The 23,704-nt window shown below is 37.5% G+C and overlaps 1 protein-coding gene across 2 annotated transcripts in view; it reads left to right on the forward strand.

Moving 5' to 3' along the window:
* Positions 1 to 23,704, forward strand: part of LOC126183288 (transcription initiation factor TFIID subunit 3) — a 344,471-nt gene that overhangs the window by 209,599 nt on the left and 111,168 nt on the right. For both annotated transcript variants that reach the window (XM_049925122.1, XM_049925123.1), the window contains exon 7: positions 7,926 to 8,035. In XM_049925122.1, coding sequence (XP_049781079.1) covers positions 7,926 to 8,035 — 110 coding nt within the window. The remainder of the gene's footprint in view (positions 1 to 7,925; positions 8,036 to 23,704) is intronic.

The following is a 23,704-nucleotide window of genomic DNA, read 5'->3' on the forward strand; positions in this document are numbered from 1 at the left end:
TCAGGTTGCCCGCAAGAAGGTGCAGGTTGGGTTGGCTACCCACCAGATAGCCGTGTAGCATGCGCTCCGCTTGTGTGTGTGACACGTATTCACCCCCGCCTATGAGTGCTCTGCCTGGCAGTATGCTTGTGTAGGCTATGGCCTGGCTGCCTGATTGCCCACTTGTTGACTAAGTGTTATACAGGTGCTTGAGCTGGAACAGCCTTTTCTATATGACCATTTCTAGTAATTCACTCCCTTTCTACATCAATATGAGACCAGGTATAGATAACATTATCTGCTACTTACTCACAGTTTGAAAATGTATGAAAAAAAAACCACCATTTATATGTCTGTAAAGTTTCTAAATAAAATATAGTACTGAAAACACAACAGACACCAGAAGTACTAAACCAGACCACAAAATCTCAAAAATAAATGCTGTTGTAGTCTAGAAGATTATTTGTGTGATTATTAGGTATCTCCACAAATGCCTTTATGTTTAAATATAAGAGCCTTTAATGTGAGAATAAAAAACAGTTTGAATTTGATTCCAAATTCCAGTACCTGCCCATGATCATTGTTTCAGTCTTGACATCTGTAATAAGAAAAAAAAAGGAAACACACACACACACACACACACACACACACACACACACACACACACACACAGAGAGAGAGAGAGAGAGTGTTGGTGTACATATATCATAAATAATTAAAGCTTCAGTCCAAAATGGATAAATATTCATAGTGCTTAACTGAAAATATATGGGTGTTAGTATTCTGCATTGTACAATTTTCATAATTGGGCTGTCAAATATGAGATTTATACTAGATGGTTAAAAAGAAATCTGTGAAAGTTGTGGATTGTGTAAGAGACTTCAGAAACAAGCAATACATGTCCAACATCTTCATGTTGCAAATGAGTAGTGTATAAATGATTTAAAAATTGGCACTGGGCACATTTTTCCAATGACATCTGATGCACGATCCAAAGGAGGGTGGCAGTGCAACCTGAGTAACTCGTGATGTGATGCTGATGATAACTGTTGTACCACTTATAAAAATTATTCAGATGTTATAATTTTTTTATGTATTTTATTTAAACATCAAGTTCCGTAAGACCAAATTGAGGAGCAAATCTCCAAAGTCATAGAATGTGTCAGTACATGATATTACAACATAAAATTAATAACAGATAAAAATAAAATGTTTATGAACATGATAAAAGTCAAGCCATAAGTTTAAGGAAACACAATCAACAATACAAGAATTAGCTTAATTTTTCAAGGAACTCCTTGAGAGAATAGGAGGAACGACCCATGAGGCAGTTTCGATTTGAAAGGGGGTGGATTACTGCTAAGATTTTTGAATTCTAGTCGTAAATTATTGAAATTGGATGCACCAGTATACTGCACACTTTTCTGCACAAGAGTTAAGGAAGTCCGATCCAAATGCAGGTTTGATTTCTGACGAGTATTCTGAGTGAAAACTGCTTATTCCTGGGCATAAGCTATATTGTTAACAAGTAATGCCAGTAAGAAATATATATTTTGAGAGGCCAGTGTCAGACTTGTGAATAGGGGTTGACAAGAGGTTCGTGAACTTACACCACTTATTGCCCGAACCGCCTGTTTTTGAGCCAAAAATATCCTGAATGTCCTGACGTGTGCTTTCCATGACAGTTTGCTATCTATCTGAACACCTAGAAATTTGAGCTGTTCAGTTTCAATAATCATATGCGCATACTGTGAAATTAAAATGTCAGGATTTGTTGAATTGTGTGTTAGAAACTGTAAAAACTGGGTCTCACTGTGATTTAGTGTTTGTTTGTTTTCTACAAGCCATGATTTTATGTCCTGAACTGCATTATTTGAAACTGAGCCAATGTTCCACACAACATCCTTTGCTACCAGGCTAGTGTCATCAGCAAACAGAAACATTTTAGAGTTACCTGTAATGCTAGTGGGCATATCATTTATATAAGTAAGGAACAGGAGTGGCCCCAACACCGATCCCTGGAGCTGACCCCACATCACAGCCATTCTCGACACTGTGAGTAATGATCTTTTGCTGTCTGTTGCTAAAGTAAAAGGTGAACCAATTGTGACCTACTCCCCATATTCTGTAAAGTCCAACTTCTGGAGCAATATTTTGTGATCAACACAATCAAACGTCTTAGTTAAATCAAAAAATATGCCTAGTGTTCAAAACCTTTTGTTTAACGCATCCAATACTGATAGAGAAAAGAGAATATAGCATTTTCAGTTATTAAATGACTTCTAAAGCCAAACTGTACATTCGATAGCAAAGGGTGTGATATAAAATGGTCAATTATCCTTATGTACAAAGCCTTTTCAATAACTTTAGCAAACGCTGATGGCATAGAAATAGGTCTCAAATTGTCTACATTATCCCTTTCTCCCTTTTTATAAAGTGGATTTACTACTGAGTACTTTAATCATTCATAAACTGACCATTCCTATGGGAAAAATTACAAATATGGCTAAATATTGGGCTAACATGTGCAGCACAGTACTTTAATATTCTGCTAGGCACTCCATCATATCCATGAGAGTACTTAGTCTTCAGTGATTTAATTATTGATTCAATCTCACCCGTATCTGTATCACAGAGGAGTATTTCAGACATCAATCACGGAAAGGCATTTGCCAAGAGAGTTATGTGATTCCTTGTAGAAACTAAACTTTTGTTTAATTCACCAGCAATACTCAGAAAATGGTTGTTAAATGCCTTACATATGTTTGATTCATTAGTAACAGAAATATTTTTACTACGAACTGACTATATCGTCGACCTTGTGCTGCTGCTGACCAGACGCTCCCTTCACGACTGACCATATGGTTTTATTTTATCTTGTGAATTGGCTATTCTATTTGCATACCGCATGCTCTTTGCCTTCCTAATAACATTTTTAAGCACCTTACAGTACTGTTTGTAATGAGCTACTGTAGCATAATTGTGACCACTTCTAACATTTTGATATAATTCCCACTTTGTTCTACATGATATCCTTATCCCAGTAGTCAGCCACCGAGCTGCCTACTACTGCTAGTACCCCATTTAGAACATTCTAATGGAAAGCAACTATCAAAGAGCATGAGAAATGTGTTAAGGAAAGCATTATATTTATCATCTTATGTTTTCGGCACTATAAACAACCTGCCACTCTTGTTCCTTAACAAGGTTTAAAAAACTCTCTATTGCTGTTGGATTATCTTTCCTACATAGTTTGTAATTATATGTGACATTTGTTTGAGTACAAAAGCCTTTTAGAGTTAAAATTTGTGCATCATGGTCTGAAAGGCCATTCACCCTTTTACTAACAAAATGCCCATCTAGTAATTAAGAATGAATAAAAATATTGTCTATGGCTGTGCTACTGTTCCCCTGCACCCTAGTTGGGAAAAACATAGTCTGCATCAGATCATGTGAATTTAGGAGATCTACCAACATCCTTTTTCTTGCGCCATCATATACAAAATTTATGTTGAAGTCACCACATATAATTAATTTCTAGTACTTCCTATAAAGTGAAACAAAAACCCTCTCTAGCTTGATCAGAAATGCTCTGAAGTCAGAGATTGGGGACCTATAAAGAACAACAATTAGAAATTTAGTTTCGCTAAATTCAACTGCCCCTGCACAACTTTCAAATATCTGTTCAGTGCAATGCCATGATGCATCTATGGACTCTAATGGAATACTGTTTTTTATGTATTGCTATTACTCTCTTCCTCATTTGTTTTCATTTTTAACAAAAGTGGAATATTCTTCAGTATGACATGATGCGTTTTGCATCTGTGTTGGTCTGTTTGCCGACTGACATTTACTCACCTGTGAGTGTTTCCTTAGAACCATGACCTGTTCTTAAGTGATATAGAATGTGGTTTAATATGCAGAAGCTGTTTAAAAGACAGGCTACTCTATGTGAGTCAGGATGGTGCATAAATCATTATTTCCTATTGCAAAGATGGTTCTTTATCATAGGTCTAACTACAACTACTGTATAATACATTCTTGTCTAAAATGTTTGTACTGTATTTCCATTGTAACAATACATAAACTTCTACCAAGTCCAACCTTACACACAGTTCTTGATTTAAAAACATGCGTCTGTCTGAAGAACAGCAACTGTTAAGTCAGTAAATGGTTTGTCAGTTCAACAGTAGTTATCCTTTTCAGTTTGATGGACCAGTACTTTATAGTTCAGTAATATTAAGTACTCTGAAGTTTGGAATAATGACTGCATAGCATGCCACTCAGAATTTTTTTAGCCCATTCGAAGAAAGTCACAAAATTCTTTGTTTATGCCAGATCTCTCTGCTTCTTAACAAAAGTAAATTTCAACATTTTTACCAGAACATCTAAACATAGTTCCACGCACTACTAGTAGTCCAGTCAGTGAAAGAAAATTAGGGGAAAAAATTATGGAGTTGCAAATTTTTGTACAATGGTTGGAGGTAGTGTCATGAACAACATTCTAAAAAAATCTTGACTGCTGAGATGTGAGTGTGGGCGTGGAGATGAGGGAGCATTTATAGGTCACTTTTTTCTGTGTGTCTTGAATAACTTGGAAAACATGGCTTTCAGCAAAAATATTTCCCTGTACAAAGTGAAACTACATTAAATTTCCTACAAAATATGTCCCATTCATTTTTTTCTGTAAGGCTAATAGTTTTACCATCACAGTAGATGGAAATATCACAGATTATTAAAAATAGTGTTTTAATTGCATGAAATTAATGGTTATTGTTAAATGGTGTGGGTTAAGAACAAATATTAAATGTTTGTACCACGTATAAGTGCAGTAGAGCCATATTAAGGGATAAATTGTGTTCTGGGTGTGTTAAAAAATGGTGGGGGGAATGGGTGATTGAGAGTAGAGCACGAAGAAAGGTAGGTCACTAGATTGTGGTGATGCAGTTCCCTCCTTCATAGTTCTGTAAACAGAAGATCAGGCAGGTGATTCTCACTCCAGTCACCCCAGTATGTCTCAAGTAGCAGTTACAGGGTGTTTCACAATGTACAGTAAAACTTGGTGTATACATTTTTCAATGGACTACAGAAAAAAAGTATAAGTGTGATATACCTGTATATGAAATATAGCACTATACTATCAAATTAATTGGTAAACACAAATGAAAAATCCAGTAAATAAAAAGTTACATTCTACAAAACGTTATGTAGGCTTAGTAGGTACCATACTTAGCTAAGATATAAAGAAAAATATAAACCTCTACACAGAAGAGAACATCATTTTATAAAAAAGTCTGTATTTCTTTTATAGCTCTCACTTTTTATTCCGCTTCTTGTATTCATGTCATAAGCTACACAGTGCTTCACCTGCCTCAAATATTTCTATCAATTTTGCTATATATGCGACACACCATGTAAATTCCGGAGTCATATTGATAATCATTGTGTGTCAGAAGGCTGCAGCGATGCTAGCACTGCAAGCAGTTGATTTCTCCATGCAGTAAACGTTAAGACGAACACTTCCTTTGATAAAATCTAAGGTGAGACGCTAGATTTGATCAAAGCAAATTTGACCAATGCCTCACTTTGACGAAGTTCCTTATTACCCTATCAGGTTTTATTATAGTCTAATATCGGCCATACCAGTTCACTTCATTTAACAATACATGTTAATTTAATATCATTAAACACTATTTTTATTAATCTAGGGGTTTTTCAGCCCTTGCAAGTGGGAACTATTAGTCCTAAAGACAAAATGAATGGCACATATTTTGCAGGAAATTTAATGTAGTTTCATTTTGCACTGAGAAATATTTTTGCTAGAAGCTGTAGTTTTTAGTTATTCAAGGAACACACAAAGTGGCCTTTAATACTCCCACCCCCATGATCACACCCCACTGGTCAGTATTTTAATTATGTTGTATGGCACTCCCTCCAACCACTGTACAAAAATTTGTCTTGGTCTTCGTTGATTAGACTATAGAGCTGAATTAATACTCCTTGAGAGAAGCATTTACAAATCTTCCTTTCCCCATAAGAACACGTAAATGTTCTCTTTTTTGATTAACTGGGACATAATGTTGTCATAACTTTTTGCTGGCAGCATAATTTTCCTCATGAAGCCATCCACAATTCCAAATTTACTTTAATCATTTTCCAAACTTTGTATTTTCCAAAAATCAAATAAACAAGAACAATCCTGTCTTTATTAGTTTTAAGGACAGAAGTAAAGATTTTGCTTCTAGGGTCCTTAAACTGGCTACGTTACATGAAACACATCCTCAGAAGGATTCAGAGGTGATCATCCACCCCCAGCAGAGCTGCTGAGCTATGCCCCCACCCCCCACCATAAAACTACATTTCCAAAGACGCATTTTTGAAGATTATTACTTTAGTGAACAATATTGATTATAATACTGCACACAACAAGTTAAATGTATGATTATAGTTAATAAATTAAAAATTGTATAAACTTTCTAAAAAATTGAAATTAAAACAAAATGTATATCTCACTTTTTATAGCAGCTACTGTATATCGGCTTTAAGTATAATGAATAATAAAGATTAAATTTTATTTGCTCTTCATAAATTATAAGCAGTGCATAAATTATTTTAGAGAAAGCAGTGAAAAAGGGCTATAAATAGCAATTGAGAAAATATCCATTTCCAGAAGCTGTGTTCTATAATAATTTTACTTTACATTTCCATGCTTTGAGTGAAACAAACTCATTGCTTATGTCATAGAAGTTAATTTTAAATTGTGTTTCATTCTATAGACAGTTTAGAGTACTTTCAGTAGTACTCGACCTTCAGTAGTTTGTTTATCATGTTTAATTGTTCTGAAACTGTGTTCAGAAGATGCTCAGTCACTGGCATTTCCATAAATATCCCAAAGTTATTCCGCTGTTCAGATAAGTAGGTCTTAACCCATCCATTATAAAAAGAAAGGTTTATTTGTATCATCACCCACCTACCGAACTTTAAGACCCCCACAATATCACAACGAAGTAGTAACAAGAACTCCATTGTTGAGCATAAGCAAGTTATCTGAACCAACCGCACTGTTACCACATAATCATCTTCCCACCCCCTATCCCCCAGCACTCTGCCCAGTCAATTTTTGCACCCCTTGGTGTGACCCCATCGTGCCACCCCCTCAGTAAGGCCTTGCACATCCTACCATACGTGTCTCTCTTTGCTTGATTACACAGTATGTTTCACATGATCATTGTTCATAAATTGTAATAAATTTCAAAATTCATGTGCTACGTACATGATGCATTCAACCTGAATGCACTCTGACAGCGTAACAAATGAAAATAATGTCAAACGACTGAATAAAGTAATTAGTATATGAAAAGTGAAACATTACATAACTTCTACAGTCATGAGCAAAATACTGTCTAGTTATCTACTCAGTAAGTCTTCATATAAAACGTTTACCAAAACATATTAAAATGTCAGAACATTACCATTAATGAGAAATTACAGAATTGTTGTTTTTAGGTAATTTTTCATATTTCCACAAACATTAAGTATGCAACTAAACTAGTAACGTCATTTAAACACTGTTATTCTGAAAGGCTTTATAAAGTTTCACCTTGATATGAATTCCCATGTGGTAGTGTAATTTAAACAATCTGCTCAGTGAATGCACGCAACTCGATCTGCAACCAGCAAGTGAGCACAGAGATGACATATGACATCTTCTGTAGACCACTGAGCCACTTAACAACAGCAAGAAGATTCTTTACAACTTCCTGATCATCAATACATATCACTACACCACAATATTGCTATATACTTATTAAGAAATATAGCTTGGGTGGTGGTATTTCAACATAAATTTTACACAGTGGATTAATATCTCACTAGATTACTATTTTTTCATTTCCTGTTATTTGTAGAATTGTGTATTTTTGCACTTACTAAATTTTTATTTACAGAGAGAGGAAAAATCAGAAAAACCAGAGAGTGCTGTGCCAAAAATTACATTTAAACTTGGGTCAGGATCTTCGTGTCCTCCGTCACCTGATGAAAGTCAACACAGGAAGATGTAAGTAAGCAAGTCTTTAGTGATTTAATCATTTTCAACATTATTATTTGCAAGTGGCTCCAAAAACTGTATGTAAAATATGTTGTCCCTTTTTATTGTCCCTGTTAGTTGGACCTTGTAGGTAAAATGCCATTTTCCCCATCACTTTTTCTCATACATTAAACTGCTATGAAGTATAATAGTATAATTACCAAAAATTTGTTAATTTCGGATTGTAATGTGGTCACATTGAAATATTTTGTGGGAGGATGTGACTGATTATCTCTTTTTATCCGTCCCATCTTCCTCCACCCCACTCCCCCTCCATCTTCCAACCACCTAGCCCCATCCTCAATACATGGTGTGCTTAAAAGATCCTGGACGGATGAAACAGAGACTTAAAAAAAGGCAGCCTGGGTGAACTGATAACAGGAAGCTTAAGGTCGACAGAAATGGAAGAACCTGCAGGGATTTTGTGTTGTTGTCCAACTCAAAAGAGGCTACATCACCAAGTGATCAAAGTGACTGATGGTGATGACGATGATGAAGGATCTGGCTTTGCTTGTAACTGCCAGTACTACCTGTCAATGTGAATTTATCTCCCTAACTGTCTGAAATCTATCCTTATATGCCGTCTCCCTCTACAATCAATTAAAGGGCTTTTGTGTATCTGAGCAGTAGAGACAGGCTTGTCTCAAACAGTTCTGCACTCTTTATCAATGTTTTTTCTTGATATGCTACTTTCGGTAAATTATTCTCAATGAAATTTAAATTCCCTTAACATTTTTTAATTCATCAGTAATATATGTTGTCCACTTTTTCTCTATGCTCTACACTTGGATTTCAGGGTGTCAATAATTCATCTGTGCAGGCATAAGTTACATCGCTATTGGTCCAGATTTCATTAATCAGTATCTTTGGCCAATTAATTTTGTCATTTTTGTATGACATTGCCTTCTCTAAGGGTATCCTTCAGTAGATGCTTCAAAGATGTTTTTTGTGGTTCACTTTTTGAGATGTAGATGTTTTAATCACTCACGCACTTGTTTTTTCCGGCAATCTGTTTGAACACAAACTTGTTAGTTTTCTAAACTGCAGAAAAGGTGTCTTTTGTGGGATGCTGCATTATCAGAATCCAATCCACTGTAAATTTCTGTTCTTTAATGTGAAGATTGTATTTTTGTGTTTGAGTGTGTTAGATTTTAGTATAACACATTAGCTTTCTCTGATCCTTTATATACAACGATTCAACACTTACAGCTGGTTTTAGTTTGTGGTCATGTAGTTTTTCCATATTATTACTAGTCACCATTGAAGGTTAGGTGGTTTTACTCTTATTTATTTATTTTTTCATTTGTCATTTAATACAATGAAAATAAGTTGCATAAAGAATGTATAAGTATGCTTTTGTGAGGAGAGGACAGGTGATTAGCCTTGGCCTATATGAAGGAAGCATCCTGGCATTTGCCTGAAATGATTTAGGGAAACCATAGAAAAAAAAAACCTCCATCCTCCCAAGTATGATGTCAATGTCTTGACAACTGCACTGCCCTATTCCGTATTGTACAATGTTCTTTGATTCACACACAGTTTGTTCCAGATAAATTATAATATGAAACATAGTTTTACTCTTCATCGCTGCACACACTCGAACCATAGTTTTGCCCTTCATCGCTGAACTATGAACATACTACTAAATCCCTTGCACTAACTTCAGTGTGCTCAGAAAACTGACTCCAGGCCTGTAAATGTGCAACTGTACCCCATGTACATCTTCATGTCCTTCCCACCCCCCACCCCCTTTTTGAAAAACTGAGTCAGCATCTCCTCATGATAAGTGAGGTGGTGAACTCAAGAGAATGAAAAGACATTACTATCATTTATTGTTGTTCTTGGCACATGATTTTCTTGTAACAGCATTAAATTGTAATCTTGTATTGTAAAATGTGACAGGGTGTTGTAGTTATCCCCTTTCATTATCAACTACTATTGTTAGCCCAATAAGTAATCCTTAATTGTGTAGTATGCATTTCTAATAAAGCATGTTTTAGCTGAATTTTTAAATAGATGTGTTTATCATTCTTTTCCAACTTATTGGGCAATTTATTAAACAATTTTCTCATTGGTAGAGAATATTGTTTTGAGTTTTTTATGGTTTTTTTTCTTTGGTAAATGTTAGTCTAAAATAGCTCGTTTCATGGTTATGTATTGAACTATTAGCAAAATACTTAGTAATGTTCTCCTTCATATACACAACATACTCTCAGATGTACTCACTTGGTTCAGTAAGGAGATCCAGATTTTTAAATAGTTCTTTTCAATGAGCCCAACTGCTACTTCTAGTATTTCTTTTACGGCACTTTCCTGCGGTTTCAAAATTGTGTCCATATCTGTGCCTTTTATCCCCGGAAAAGAATCCTATAGCTAAGATTTCAGTGTATGTAGGAATAGTATGTCACCACAAGACATTGGCTGTTACAAACTGGTGATAGAATCCTAAGAGCGTAACATGTTGATGAGTTCTTTTTTCTGGTATCTTTGTGTGTTCAGTCAGTGTTAATCAGCAATCAGTATTCGTCCTTAAAAACTATGTCATTTACATGAATTTATCACCTATGCTTAATTCTTCAGAGTTGTTTTCCCTATTTATACTGAAGTGAATACTGTTTGTTTTACTTTATGTCCAATTGTAAACATCCTTGAGAGTTTCTTGTGCCTTCTCGATTAGGAATTCTGATGTTTTATCAACAATTATGACATTGCTATCATCAGCACAGAAATTTTTCTCCATGTCATACACAGCTTGGAAAATCGTTGATATGCATATTTAGAACAGAACTGGGTCCGATGCGCTACCCTGAGGCACACCTATGTTTATGTGTTTCTTGTGTGAACTCTGTTACAAAAAAACCCCTTCCATAGATGTGTGAATTATCTCTACCATTTGCACCCTGATCTTCAGGTAAGGCTGCAACCACTCATTTGTTATTCCTCTTACATGTAGTGCTTCTAGCTTGTTCAGTAGTATTTTATGGAAAACTGTGCCAAAAGCTTTGGACAAGAGGAAGAATATGCCTGTTACACAGTCAAGAGTTTCACGTACCACTTTTTTGTGAACTCTGTTGTGGCTGATATTGTACTTCTCCCACTTTGGTAGAAAAACTGTGCTTCATGAAAATGGTTGTATTTATTCATGTAACTCATTACCTCTCTTTAATGACTGATTCAGTTATTTTTTAATATACAGAGAGTATTGAAAGTGTCTCGGGGTTTTCAATACTCCTTGCATTACCTTTCTGTGATAAAAGCATAACTTGTACATATTTTAGGTACTCTGGGAAAGTACCTGAACGGAATGACTTGTTTATTATTTTTGTTAATAAGTCTTGTATGCTATCTGTGCACACCTCCAGAACAGGTACTGGGACCTCGTCCATGCCTGTTAACATCTTATTTTTTAATTCTGTATTGTCTTTCTGACTTGAAGTTCTGTTGTGGAAGCAACATTGTGCTTGCAGTGTAATTCATTGTGGGTGCTACATGTGCTTTAGGCTGCAACTTCTTTGCAATACCAAAAAAATAGTCGTTTACAAAATTTGCCAATTCCTGTCAATTCTCTATTGTTCTACCCAATCTTGTATGTTATTGTACTTGTGTCTGTCTGTTCCATTTTCATGTTTTGTGATGTCCAATACTACTTTGCTTTTATTTTCTGCATTATATATTATTTTGTCACTGGATAATTTTTTTGCAACATATTTTTTTTTTATAACTGTGATAGTACCGAGGGACAGCATCTACATTGTTTTCCATACACACTTCATCAGCTTCATTTAACAGAGAATTTTCTGTTACACTTATGTTTTGAATATTGCCCACTCTCTTTCATAGAATGAATGTTCTGACTTATCATTATGATCACTGCTGTGACTGTAACATATTAGTCACTGTGAATGAATTTATTTAACTCCGAAAAACACTGCATTTTCACACTCTTTGAAACAGTTACATGATACGCAGAAACAAGTGCTGTTGATGGTGAGAACTAACTAAAATAACTGAAAATTAAAGTTCACAGGTCAGTAGTGCAAGTCATCTTATGTTCCTCATGAATAGTCAGCAGAATTAACCTCTTCCTTTTCTTGTATATAAGTGAAATGCAATTCAGAAACTTAATTTCATCCATAATTCACATTTGTGGACATGACACAGAAGTTACAGCAATCAAATATTTGTGTTTTATTATGTTACACAATGCTTTTAGGCCCCTGTGCATTCATCATCTGTTGTACTTCATTTCTTACATAAGTTCTCTATCTCTCAAGTAATGGAGACTGTGGAAATTTATTTTCTAGAGAAGTAGTGAGGAACATTCCTTGACTTTATATTGGAATGTAATGTTGACAACTGCACTTTCACTCAAAACTCTTTGTTTACATTGCCATTTGAAAGAACAAGAAATATTTTGTAAAAATCTAATTACACCTGACAAAGAACTCATGTGGGCCGAAGTACAATGTGTAACATAAAAAAAAAAAAAAACAAATATTTGTAACTGAAGGCATTGATTGTTATACGTCCTGTTTATTTATTGATTTAACAAAAAGTCTGATAGGTTAGCTAGTCATTAACTTCAGGAGATGCAACTTCAAGTTGAATCAATGGAAGCCATAAATAAATAAAAACAGCATCTTCCAACCTTAGGTTCCTTCTTTCGTAGGAACAAAAGAGGAACAAAATTGAGAGTGATCATAAGAAAAGGGAGGTGAGCAAGTAACCCAGAATGCAAGTTAAGAGGGATCCACGAGGTAAATGTAACAGCAGAGACAAATATGAAGAAAATTGCATTAGACTCTTCATTATTGGGTGGGGTGGGGAGGGGGGGAGAGGGGGAACCTCATAATGGCAGATAAGTAAGTATTGTTACCAGCCTGAGCACAGTGAAGGGATAGAAAAAAAAAAAAAGACTGATATAGAACAAGAAAAAAGAACTAAAAGATAAAAAGTAATAAAGTAGAATAAAGTGAAAATGCAGTATAACAGGTTAAGAAATTGTAACTGGAGAATAAGGAGAAAAGAAGGAAGAAAAAATACAAGAGTGGGAGGGAGACCAGTGTAAGACTGAGTTAAGGAGGGTGGTGAGATATTGCAGTGCATCACAGGGGAGTGAAATGTAATAATTTGTTAGAAACTAACAAAGGTTTCGATGTGAGCCTCATCACATGAAGGTCAGTATATAGACGTGTAGCTTAGGATTTTGATGTGGAATAAGTAGATTTAAGGTGGGAATGCCTGTTGCATATAACGGATAAAAAGTTGGTGTAGGCCAGTTCCATCATGTTCCCGTAGCTGTCACCATCATTTACTTTTAAATTTGTCTGTAAGAAGGAAGAAGTTATGGGTAATAATGACATCAGTTTCAGTTTCCTGATAGTGTGACAAAGAACAATGGCTTTGGAAGACTTTAAGGTAGGTGTTGGGAGAACTGTGAAAGGTACTGATGAAGTTTCTTTATCGCCTCAGAAAATAGAGTTACATAATTAATTCTTCATTTTTTGCAGGTACATGTCTTCAGTTGTGGTACATATTGAAATCTCTGCACCACAGTACCTTAGCACACCGCTAGAGGCTAACAAACAGTAAAAGCAATAAAATATAATAATAATAAGTTTACATTAATGCTTAGTACATTGCTTTAGCATAACAAACAAGAATTATGATTAACACGATATAAAATCGAAGTTTGCACTCATCATTATCGATATTTTACATAACACTACAGATTGTGAACAGAAATCTGCAGACTATGGCTATGTGAGCATGTAATCAAGAGGAATGCTGTTTCTTTCGATTGTTTCCAACTACATTCAGGACAGTTAGTCATCCTACTACGCTTTTCTTAGTAGAGGTTCTTTCCTTATCTGCCTTGCTTTTCTTGATTTTCTGTGGTTTGGTTATGGTACCTGTGAACTCAGTTTTGCTGTTGACAAAAGATATGGCCAATTTTCTGTGAATGGGTGCCTTTACCTGACTAGAATTTTGCTCCGCCAGTCAGCCCACAAGCCCATTCATGTGGGCTAGTCCTCAAATGGAGCAACTAAAAAGCATTCTGTGAAATTTTCTAGAATTCCTGGTCATTTGTTGACTTTTTAGCTACTTTATTTTTCAAAAATTACCTACAAAACTTTGGAAATTGATATGTACATCTCTATATACAACCTCTGGCCCTTATGCAAGCAGTTATTCAGCTTGGAATTGATAGACAGGGTTTTTGGATGTCCTCCTGAGGGATATCCTGCCAAATTCAGTCTAATTGATGTGTAAGAATGTCAAAATCTCAAGCTTGTTGGATGACACTGCCAATAATACTCCAAATATTATCAGTTGGGAAGAGATCCATCAACCTTGCTGGCCAAGGTAGGATTTGGCAAGCATGATGACAAGCAGCAGAAATTCTTGCCTTGTGCAATGGGCATTATCTTACTGAAATGTAGGCCCAAGATGGCTTACTATAAAGGACAATAAAACAGGGTGTAGAATGCCACTGTGCTGTATCCCATTTACTGTCGGGGTCATCTCCAGACATGTCTTTGACCTGGAATCTCATTGATTGGAATAGGATTGTCTTCAGTAATGAATCCTGCTTCAAGTTGAGCCCCAATGACCAGTGAAGACAAATCTGAAAATGCTCTGGACAGCTGTGAGGTACCGACCTGACTGTCACCCTCTATATGGCCTGACAACCAGGAATGACTATCTGAGGTGCCATTTCTTTTCATAGCAAGACCCCTTTGGTTGTCATCCGCAGCACCCTTACAGCACAGCAGTATGTCAACAATATTCTATTGCAAGCCACCCTGGGATTATATTTTAGCAAGATAATACCTGCCTGCACATGGCAAGAGTTTCTACTGCTTGCCTTTGTGCTTGACAAACCCCACATTGGCCAGCAAGGTCACTGGATCTGTCCTCAATTGAGAACTTTTGGAGCATTATGGGCAGGACCCTCTGACTAACTTGGGACCTTGACTATCTCAAGTGCCAATTTGGATTGATATCCCTCAGGACAACATGCAACAACTTTGAGGACCAACACATTATTGACTTGCTCAATTTGTGGAGCTACATTATTGACTTGCTCAATTTGTGAAGCTCTTTCTCTTGAATAAGTCACGAAATTTTTTGTAATCATTTGTTTGTCTGTACATGTACAGTACATCTACCAATTTCTACCCCATTCAACCAATTGCTTTATGGTGCAAGTGTATATATAAATTAAGATTGCTTCCTTATGTCTATCTCTATGTGCAGGCTAATCTCAGGAATTGCTATAAGGATTTTGATCTGTTTTTTGTTAGTAGACACACTGATTCATGTGGAAGGTTTGTGTAGGTAATTTATAAATATATTATAGAAATTGTTTGAAATACAATGAATTAAACTTATGTTATAGAAACAATTCCATTACCACCTAACCAACAGTCACCATAACTTGAGACTGCAGCAGTGCCTTGAGACAGCAAAAAGTGTGACCATATGCGCATCTGGTGTGATGGTCAAGTTGTAGAGCATTTGGATGGAAACAAAAAGGTTGTAGGACCCAGGCGGGGTAATTTTTTCACTCTGCTGTTTGTGATGTGGAGGGTCACAGAAACAAAATATGGCTCATATTTCACAGTACACTGCAGCTCCCCTTTCCCCAGTTGTTGCCTAACATCGAAGCAATTCAGACGTGGGCGGCTAGATTTGTTATCAGTAGGTTCAAAAAACACATAAGTGTTACATAGATGCCTCACTAGCTCAAGTGGGAATCACTGGAGGGAAGGCAATATTCTTTTCGAGAAATACTATTGAGGAAATTTAGAGAACCGGCATTTGAAGCTGACTACCGAACGATTCTTCTACCGCCAGTGTATATTGCATGTAAGAACCACAAAGATAAGATATGAGAAATTAGGGCTCATACGGAAGCATACAGACAGTTGTTTTTTCCTCAGAATATTTGCAAGTGGAACAGGAGGGGAAATGACAAGTAATGCTACAGTTGCACTGATTGAATCCAAACTTATGATAATGCAGTGCTTGAACAGAAATTAAAGTCATTGAAGTGGGAGCTCCAGATGGCTAAGTATTTAGAAAAACAAGCATTTTTGGCATGGATTGGTCGTTTATGATAGCATAGTTTAGTGGCAGTGGTTGGTGCAGCGGAAAGAGTGCAGAATAATAATATAAGGACCATGGGTTTGAGTCCCTATGCAGAAACTTGTTTTTGAATTTCTTTATTTTCAGTTTAGTGTTACTTACACTGCAAATAAACCAGAATAATGCTTGATATATTGCATTTATTATCATCTTCATAAAATGCATGAAAAGGAGAAACAAAAGAAAATTGGGATTGCAAATAATTTCCAAGAAAGAATTGTACTAACAGCATCCACAAGGATCCAGCAAATAAGTTTACAAGAGGGTACTGTAATTAAAGTGTATAGGACTTACATTAGTCTCATTTTCACCTCTGAGCAGCCCTCAGCAGTTGTATGCAAACAAGTTCCCCGGTTTTAACGTGTAAATCATCAACTGTAAAATAATAAAAGAATCATTTTTTGTATACAAATTTCTCACACACATATTACAATATCTTCCTGCAAATTTATTTGCAATCCCAAATTTTCCTTTGCCTTTCCTTTTCATGCCTGTTAATTTAATAAATGCAGTATACTGAGCGTTACATTGTTTATTTTCAGTTTAAATAATGTAAAACTTGAAAACAAAAAATGTAGTTTCCACATAAGGACTCCAACCCATTGCCCTCGTATTATGTCTGTACTCGACCTGGTGTGCCAAGTGCTGCATTAAAAGTATGCTAATATTAATGGCTCATGTTTCGTCCAATTTGTGCTATAAATGCTTTTTTTCCCTAAATGCTTGGCCATCTGGAGCTCTCACTTCTGTCACTTTTATTCCTGGCCAAGTCCTGTATACACCGTAAATTTAGGCAAAATCGGTGAAGATGAGCAGGCCCGGTCCCCTTGTAAGTGACATTCACTTGATTGCAACCACTTCAGAACAGTTGCATAGTGAAAAGAAACATAGTGTCCGAAACCTGTGGTTTTCAATTATGTTTGCGTAAAATAAAACGTGACATGGGACGCAGCTGTACTTCATTCCTGTATTTATTTAGTTTTGCAACAGCACAGCAGATGACTCAGCTTTCAGCTTTGTGTTTTCTTGAGTCAAACATATGTGCAAACATGATTCTCTGCGTGATGGGGCGAAAGATATTATTTGTTTGGGCACTTTCAAAATATACAGAAGGCTGGTAAATGAATCTCCAGTGCCAAGAAAGAGATTTAGACCATTGAAAGATAATAAAGACATGGGCATGATCTTCATGAATGGGATTCGGAAATTCCTTGAGGATGAATACAGATGATCTCGAAATACTTCTACAGACGGTTGAGGCATGCAGTTTAAAATATAATAGCAATTTCAGACAACCAATTTCTGCATCTCCCCAGTCACAATTCACACTTGTAATTTTCTACAAATTCTTCAAACAATTGCCAGTGAGTTATTCATCTTTGAAGTATTGTAATAAATATGACCAATAAAGAAAAGATAACTACTTCATCATCACTCTGTTTTGTGAGACTTATGGCCTGAAATAATACGATTTTTTTAACCAGTAGTTTCCCTGTAATTGTTTGAGAACAAAGACTTAACAAAAAAAAAGGTAAATCCAAAATATGTGGTGTTTCATTTTTTATTCTACGAGTAAAATGTTTTCCAAAAACTACTTCAGTAACCTCAGCAACTTTGCTTTGTTCACATACCGTATGTCTTTTCAGCAGCACAGCAGATGACTCAACTTTCTGCTTTCTACCTTTCTTGAATCAAATGTAGATGTGGACACAGTTCTTTACATGGCATGGCGAAGAAGCCTGCCATAAAGAGTCTCAACAGTGCATCACAGTGCTGTCCCCCCCCCCAGACATTCTGTTCAAGTACCCTGCTTGATGTGACAACTTGCAGCTCACATTCAGTTCTGCCATTCCCATGTCAACTGACAACTTTGTCACTGGTGAAATGTGTTATTCACAGAGGAGTCCAGATATCCTCTGATGCAAGGTGATGGCTGTATTTGTGTGTGAAGAACCATGGTGAATGGTACCTGCCAAATGTTGTCCAGGAAATTGATAGACCTCCAAGGTTCTGTGATGTGGGGATGCTTCAGTGTGACCCTGAATTCCTTTTAATGGCAGGGACTACATGACAGGCATCAGCAGGGATGTCTTGCGAAGCCTGTATGTTGAAGTAATGGAATGGTTGGCAGTGAGTACTAACCTAAACTAATCAATGCATATGTGGGACATGCTTGACAGACATGTTCAGGGTCGTCCTGTTCCATCAAAGACTCTCCAAGAACTCTCATTGGAGAATGGAAGTCAATCTACAGGGTGACCTCCGTATGCCACTAGGTGTCCAGTGATGACGGAATGAATGGTTGTGTCCACTTTGTTTTCTACACCTATTGGACATTTCAGTTCTGTTTATGCAAACGATTGATAATGTAATGATGTTTGTTTGCATACTTAATTTCTGAGAGGTAAAGGTATAATTTGGTAATGTATCCGGTCCTCAGTTATTGCTCAATGGAGTATGGTAGATGTCCACAGTCATGTCCCCCTAATTCTTTTGAGCTTATGAATTGATGATATTCACTTCCTTAATATTGTTCTCTGAATTTTATTTGTGGCACCAAACAAAATACACCATGCCAGTCAAGTTGTCTCGGTGTAGATACTTAATGCTACCCATGTGAAGCAGGGCATGGTCACTAATAAAAATCCAAACACTTGTAGTAAAGCAACCCTGGGGAGGGTTGAATCTGTGGCTGGCTGTAGGAACCAAAACAAAATGACTTGAGAAAACAAGATATCACTTTGAAGGAAGGAAAAAAAAAACATGACTTATTATCATTATTGTTGTTGCTGTTGTTTTTAATGCTAACAACAAACTGAAAGATAAAAATTTCAATTGGAAATAATGGCTTATTTGAAAAAAAAAAAAAACACTATTAATTTCTGTAACTGAAATATTGTTTACAGTATTAGCTTTGTAAACTACAGTGTAATAGTGAACAACAGATAATCATCAGTATTAAATAGGCATTAGTTCTTTTATCATCATATAGAAAGGCTTTAGTTACCTGTGAGGCAAAAATTTTCTGGGATGCACTTCACTGTGTTGTTTAGTAGTATAACTGGCTTTCAGTTAAGCCATCACTGTGACCCACTATGCACAGGCCTGGCTAAGTAACAATTAATATCTTATTCCTGTACTCATTAGACTTACTGCAGATGTTACCAGAGCTACAGAGTAACACTTGAAATACTCCAATTGTTTTTAGTCACAGTAATCTACACTAAGCATAATGCATAAAAACAAAATACCTCAAGTTTACTAGTTGACTGAAGATAATTATACATGAACCATGTGTTTGACATGGCTACCATTATATCTAGTAACTTCTTCAATAAAAGAACTAGTATCTCTGATGAATTGTTGTTGACTCACATGTTCTGTAACTGTACTGTGTTTGCTTTTTCTTGTATGTGAATTTTTTGGGGAAGTTGTTTCTTTATAAACCTCTGATTAGTGGGGTAGTGCCCCTTGCCATAATTGAAGGATTTTTCACAAAACGTGCAGATCCCAGGAACCATAAACTACACACCAAACACTGTTAGGATGAAACTGCATTTCGGTTGAAAACCAAACAGTTGTAATAATATGTTTTTGTTCACAGGCAGCCCATTCATTAGATGCCACTATTACAGAAAGATTAGGGATTACTCTTAATTAAATGCTGGTTTCAACATAATAAATATCGTGCTTATTAAGCTAAACGCCTTACTGTTGAAATAAATCTTGAATTATTTAGTGCAGCCCTGTAGGCTACCATATGAAAAGCACAAGAAATTTGTTGTGGTTGCACTGGATTTCTCTCTCTCTCTCTCTCTCTCTCATTTTATTTTATTTTTTGGTGTGTGTGTGTGTGTGTGGGGGGGGGGGGGGGGTGTATCTATGAGAACAAGGGTGAAAAACATCGTTTATGCTGTCTGACACAAGACTCTTCATAATCATATGACAGGCTTTCAGTGGCACTCAGCACAGCCCAGACATAGGGATAAATAACATATTGTTTTTTGTTGTGTGTCCTTTACCATTTCTAATACAGGCAATGGTTACATTGTTTTATGATGTTTTATAGACACAGAGGCATGACAGTGCTGTGAAACTGTCACAGTCAACACGAAATATTACCATACTAGCTGATGGTAGCTTGACTACAGGTCTGGCGAGTTAAATTCGGGAAGAGGGAATGAAGCTCGAGCCCAAACACTGTGTAGAGACTAGCATGGAGCAAATGTAGCACCACGAGCACAAATAACCAAATAACCCAAGCACATGAAACACAGAACTTGGTGCAAGGTAATTGATGTCCTCTTCAGAAGTGTTGGGCCAGCCCTTATTGCCACAGACAGGTAAACACCTGGGTCTTTGGCTCTGCCCATGCCATGCTTCGCGCACACCTTCTGTGACAGCACTTTTCTCTATTTCGCTGCGATACCTGTGCCAGCTCATCTACATCCATCTCAATACCTGCTGGTGGGAGTGCTACAGCTCTTCCCCCTGAAAAGACCACATAGGACTGTAAACCACCAGATTTGTGGCATGAGCTCCGGCCCAAAACTGAAAAGGGCACGATGTTTCCTGACAGTGAAATGATCACCGAGGGATACAGTGCCGATCCAACTGACTCCACTGGAGGGGGGCAGAACATTGCGGAGCTTTGGGTAATGGCAGGTCTGCCGGAATTGGTGGGGGTGAGGCCTCATCCACTGGTAAGTGGGGAAAGGAGAGCTCCCATTCAACTTCCACAGTCTCCATATCCTTAGCTATCCCAAAGGGTGCAATAGATCCAAAAGACCCTTCAGTTGGCACCCCTGCAAAAGTTCCAGGCATTGTTCAGTACGTGACAAGAGAGCTATAAAGTGTATCATGTTTTGAAAGTTCACACAAATCATTCCACAACTGAGTTTGAAGCCAGGTGAAACACTGTGGTTGTCAGATGTTATGATCAAGTCCTGAAAACCACATGATAGTCAACCAACTGCCATGTTGTCCTGAGTCATTTATTATCGGATGCGGTATGCAAGGACATGGGATCAGCACACAACTCTCCCAGCCATTGTCGATATTTCGGCCTTGGAGATGTTACCTCTCAATCAGGTAGTTCCTCAGTCGGCATCACAAGGCTGAGTGCAGCTTGGTTCAGTCCACCTACCCAGGTAAAATCCCCGGCAATACTGAGAATCAAACTTGGGTCCCCTACATGAGGGTCTGTCACATTGATCACTTTGCTACAGAGGAAGGTGCTGGATATCATTGCAAATGCAAAAATCTGCGAACTCCCATGACACGAATTGCTGACTGTTAATTGGAGACAAGGATCCAGGGAGAGCCCTCTAGTCTGACAGTTCATGAATAGGTGCAGTCCATGTTGTCGAGGACAGCTTGGTCGCATATCTGTGACGCATGGTGTAACTGGAGTATGCGAGGATGCAATGCCAGGGGAATGACTGCTTGATAACTTAGCTCCTCTATGGCCAGCATGAGGACGGTCTTGACAATGTTGAGCTGAGTCCACAGTATAAAAGATATGATGATGATAATAAGGTCCCATACTCCTTGACAGAGTGTAGGGGACGATGCGGGAAATCTGCACCGCCGTATTAGGCAAGGTCCTAGCGGAGGTGGTTTGCCATTGCCTTCCTCCAATCGTAATTGAGATGAATGATGATGACGACGACGACGACGACACACACACACACACACACACACACACACACACACACACACACACACACACACACACACACACACACCACCCAGTCATGTCGAGCCAGGTGAAAATCTCTGACCCCAATGGGAATCGAACCCAGGATCCCATGCTTGTGAATATAGATTACACCAAATCTGCTTCCAAAGGAATGCACTCAGGCCATCCTGTCTGGACTGCTGAAACAAATTTCCAGAATAATGACTCAGCAACCATGGTGACCATGATCCTTTGCATTATCAAAGGAAGATTCAGGCATTTCTCCTCATCCAGTATGAAAACTAGACCCTCCTGTTGATCGAATTCCAGGTTGCGGCCTACCAGTAACCCCAATAGCGCATCTGCATTAGCATTCTGGATGGTGGACAGGCAACGAATGTCATGGCAATGTAACTAACAATAATTACTTTAAAAGAGGACCCACCTCTGCAACTGGTGGGCAGTCTGATCTAGTAGCTTAGAGCAAGAATCAAATAAGGAAACGACTGGTTTGTGGTCGGTGATAAGTAGTAACTTTGCTCGACACATAAAACATGAAATTTTTAAATGCCAGAAATGATAGCCAGTGCCTTCTTTTCCTATGCAAATAGTTATGTTGTACTGTGGAAAGCATCTTTGTTGTGTAGGAGATGGGCTGGTCTTTACGATCTGGGTTCTGATGCAACAGATCTGCACCAGTGGCATGTTGGGACATGCAGATGCCCAGGATTAATAGTTTATGCAATGTAAAGGAAGTCAAACAGGAATCGGAGCACAAACACTGCTTCAGGGACTGAAAAGCCTGTTTACAATCCATCACTAGGAGGAACATGACTACCATTTGGTGAGGCCAGTTAAGAGGATGGCAGATGTGCGCAACCTTGGGAATGAACTTAACATAATAAGAAATATTGCTGAAAAGTACTGGAGCTCCTTCGGGTTCTTGGGCCCTGGCAGGTTTACAATAGCTTTGACATGCTCGTCTATAAGGACAAGGCCACCTTTCCTAAGCCAAGTTCCAAGAAGTGCACCTTCTGGAAGAAACTACATTTTTCCAGTTTGCAGTGAAGGCCATTCACCAGAAGGAATTAGAAAATTGTTTGCAAATATCATAAATGCTCCTCTCATGTGGAGCCCATGAGCCAGATGTCATCGAGGCAGTTTATGCGACACAAAATGTCTTCAATCAATGGCTCTGAATCTCATTGATAAATTCTGCTGCAGATGGGAATTCCAAAGGGCAAGTGATGAAACTGATAGAGCACAAAGGGTTTGTTGAGCACCAATAAATTCTGAGAACAGCTTCCAATGGCAACAGCTGGTATGCGTTGTGTAAGTTGATGTGTGAAAAATACTGTCCTCATGACAACTTCATCAACAACTCTTCCAGCTGCAGAATGGGACAAGATTTTGCAACACAATTCACAATGTCACTCTGTTTAAAATTGCTGCAAAGGCACATGGCACTGTCTGGTTTGTGAATCACCACCAATGATGTGACCCATTGCCGCAATTTAATAGGAGAAATGACACTGAGGCCTTACCAACATTGCAACTTGGGCTTGACCTTGTTGTACACAGTGAAGTGAAGCGAACAGGTGGAGAAGATGAAATTTAGCTATTGCTGATAGCTTAAGAAAGATGTGTAAACCAGTGTATTCTCAAACAGCTAGTCATACTACCATAGTAAAGAGTCTGTGTCTTAAAAGGGGGCTGCTTGCAACTGTAAATCAATTTTGTCAACTATCTGGAAACCAAAAAGAGAAAAGACATCTAACCCAAAAATATTTTGAGCCAGCAGCAAGTTA

Source organism: Schistocerca cancellata, chromosome 4 (assembly GCF_023864275.1).
Source record: "Schistocerca cancellata isolate TAMUIC-IGC-003103 chromosome 4, iqSchCanc2.1, whole genome shotgun sequence".
NCBI lineage: Eukaryota > Metazoa > Arthropoda > Insecta > Orthoptera > Acrididae > Schistocerca > Schistocerca cancellata.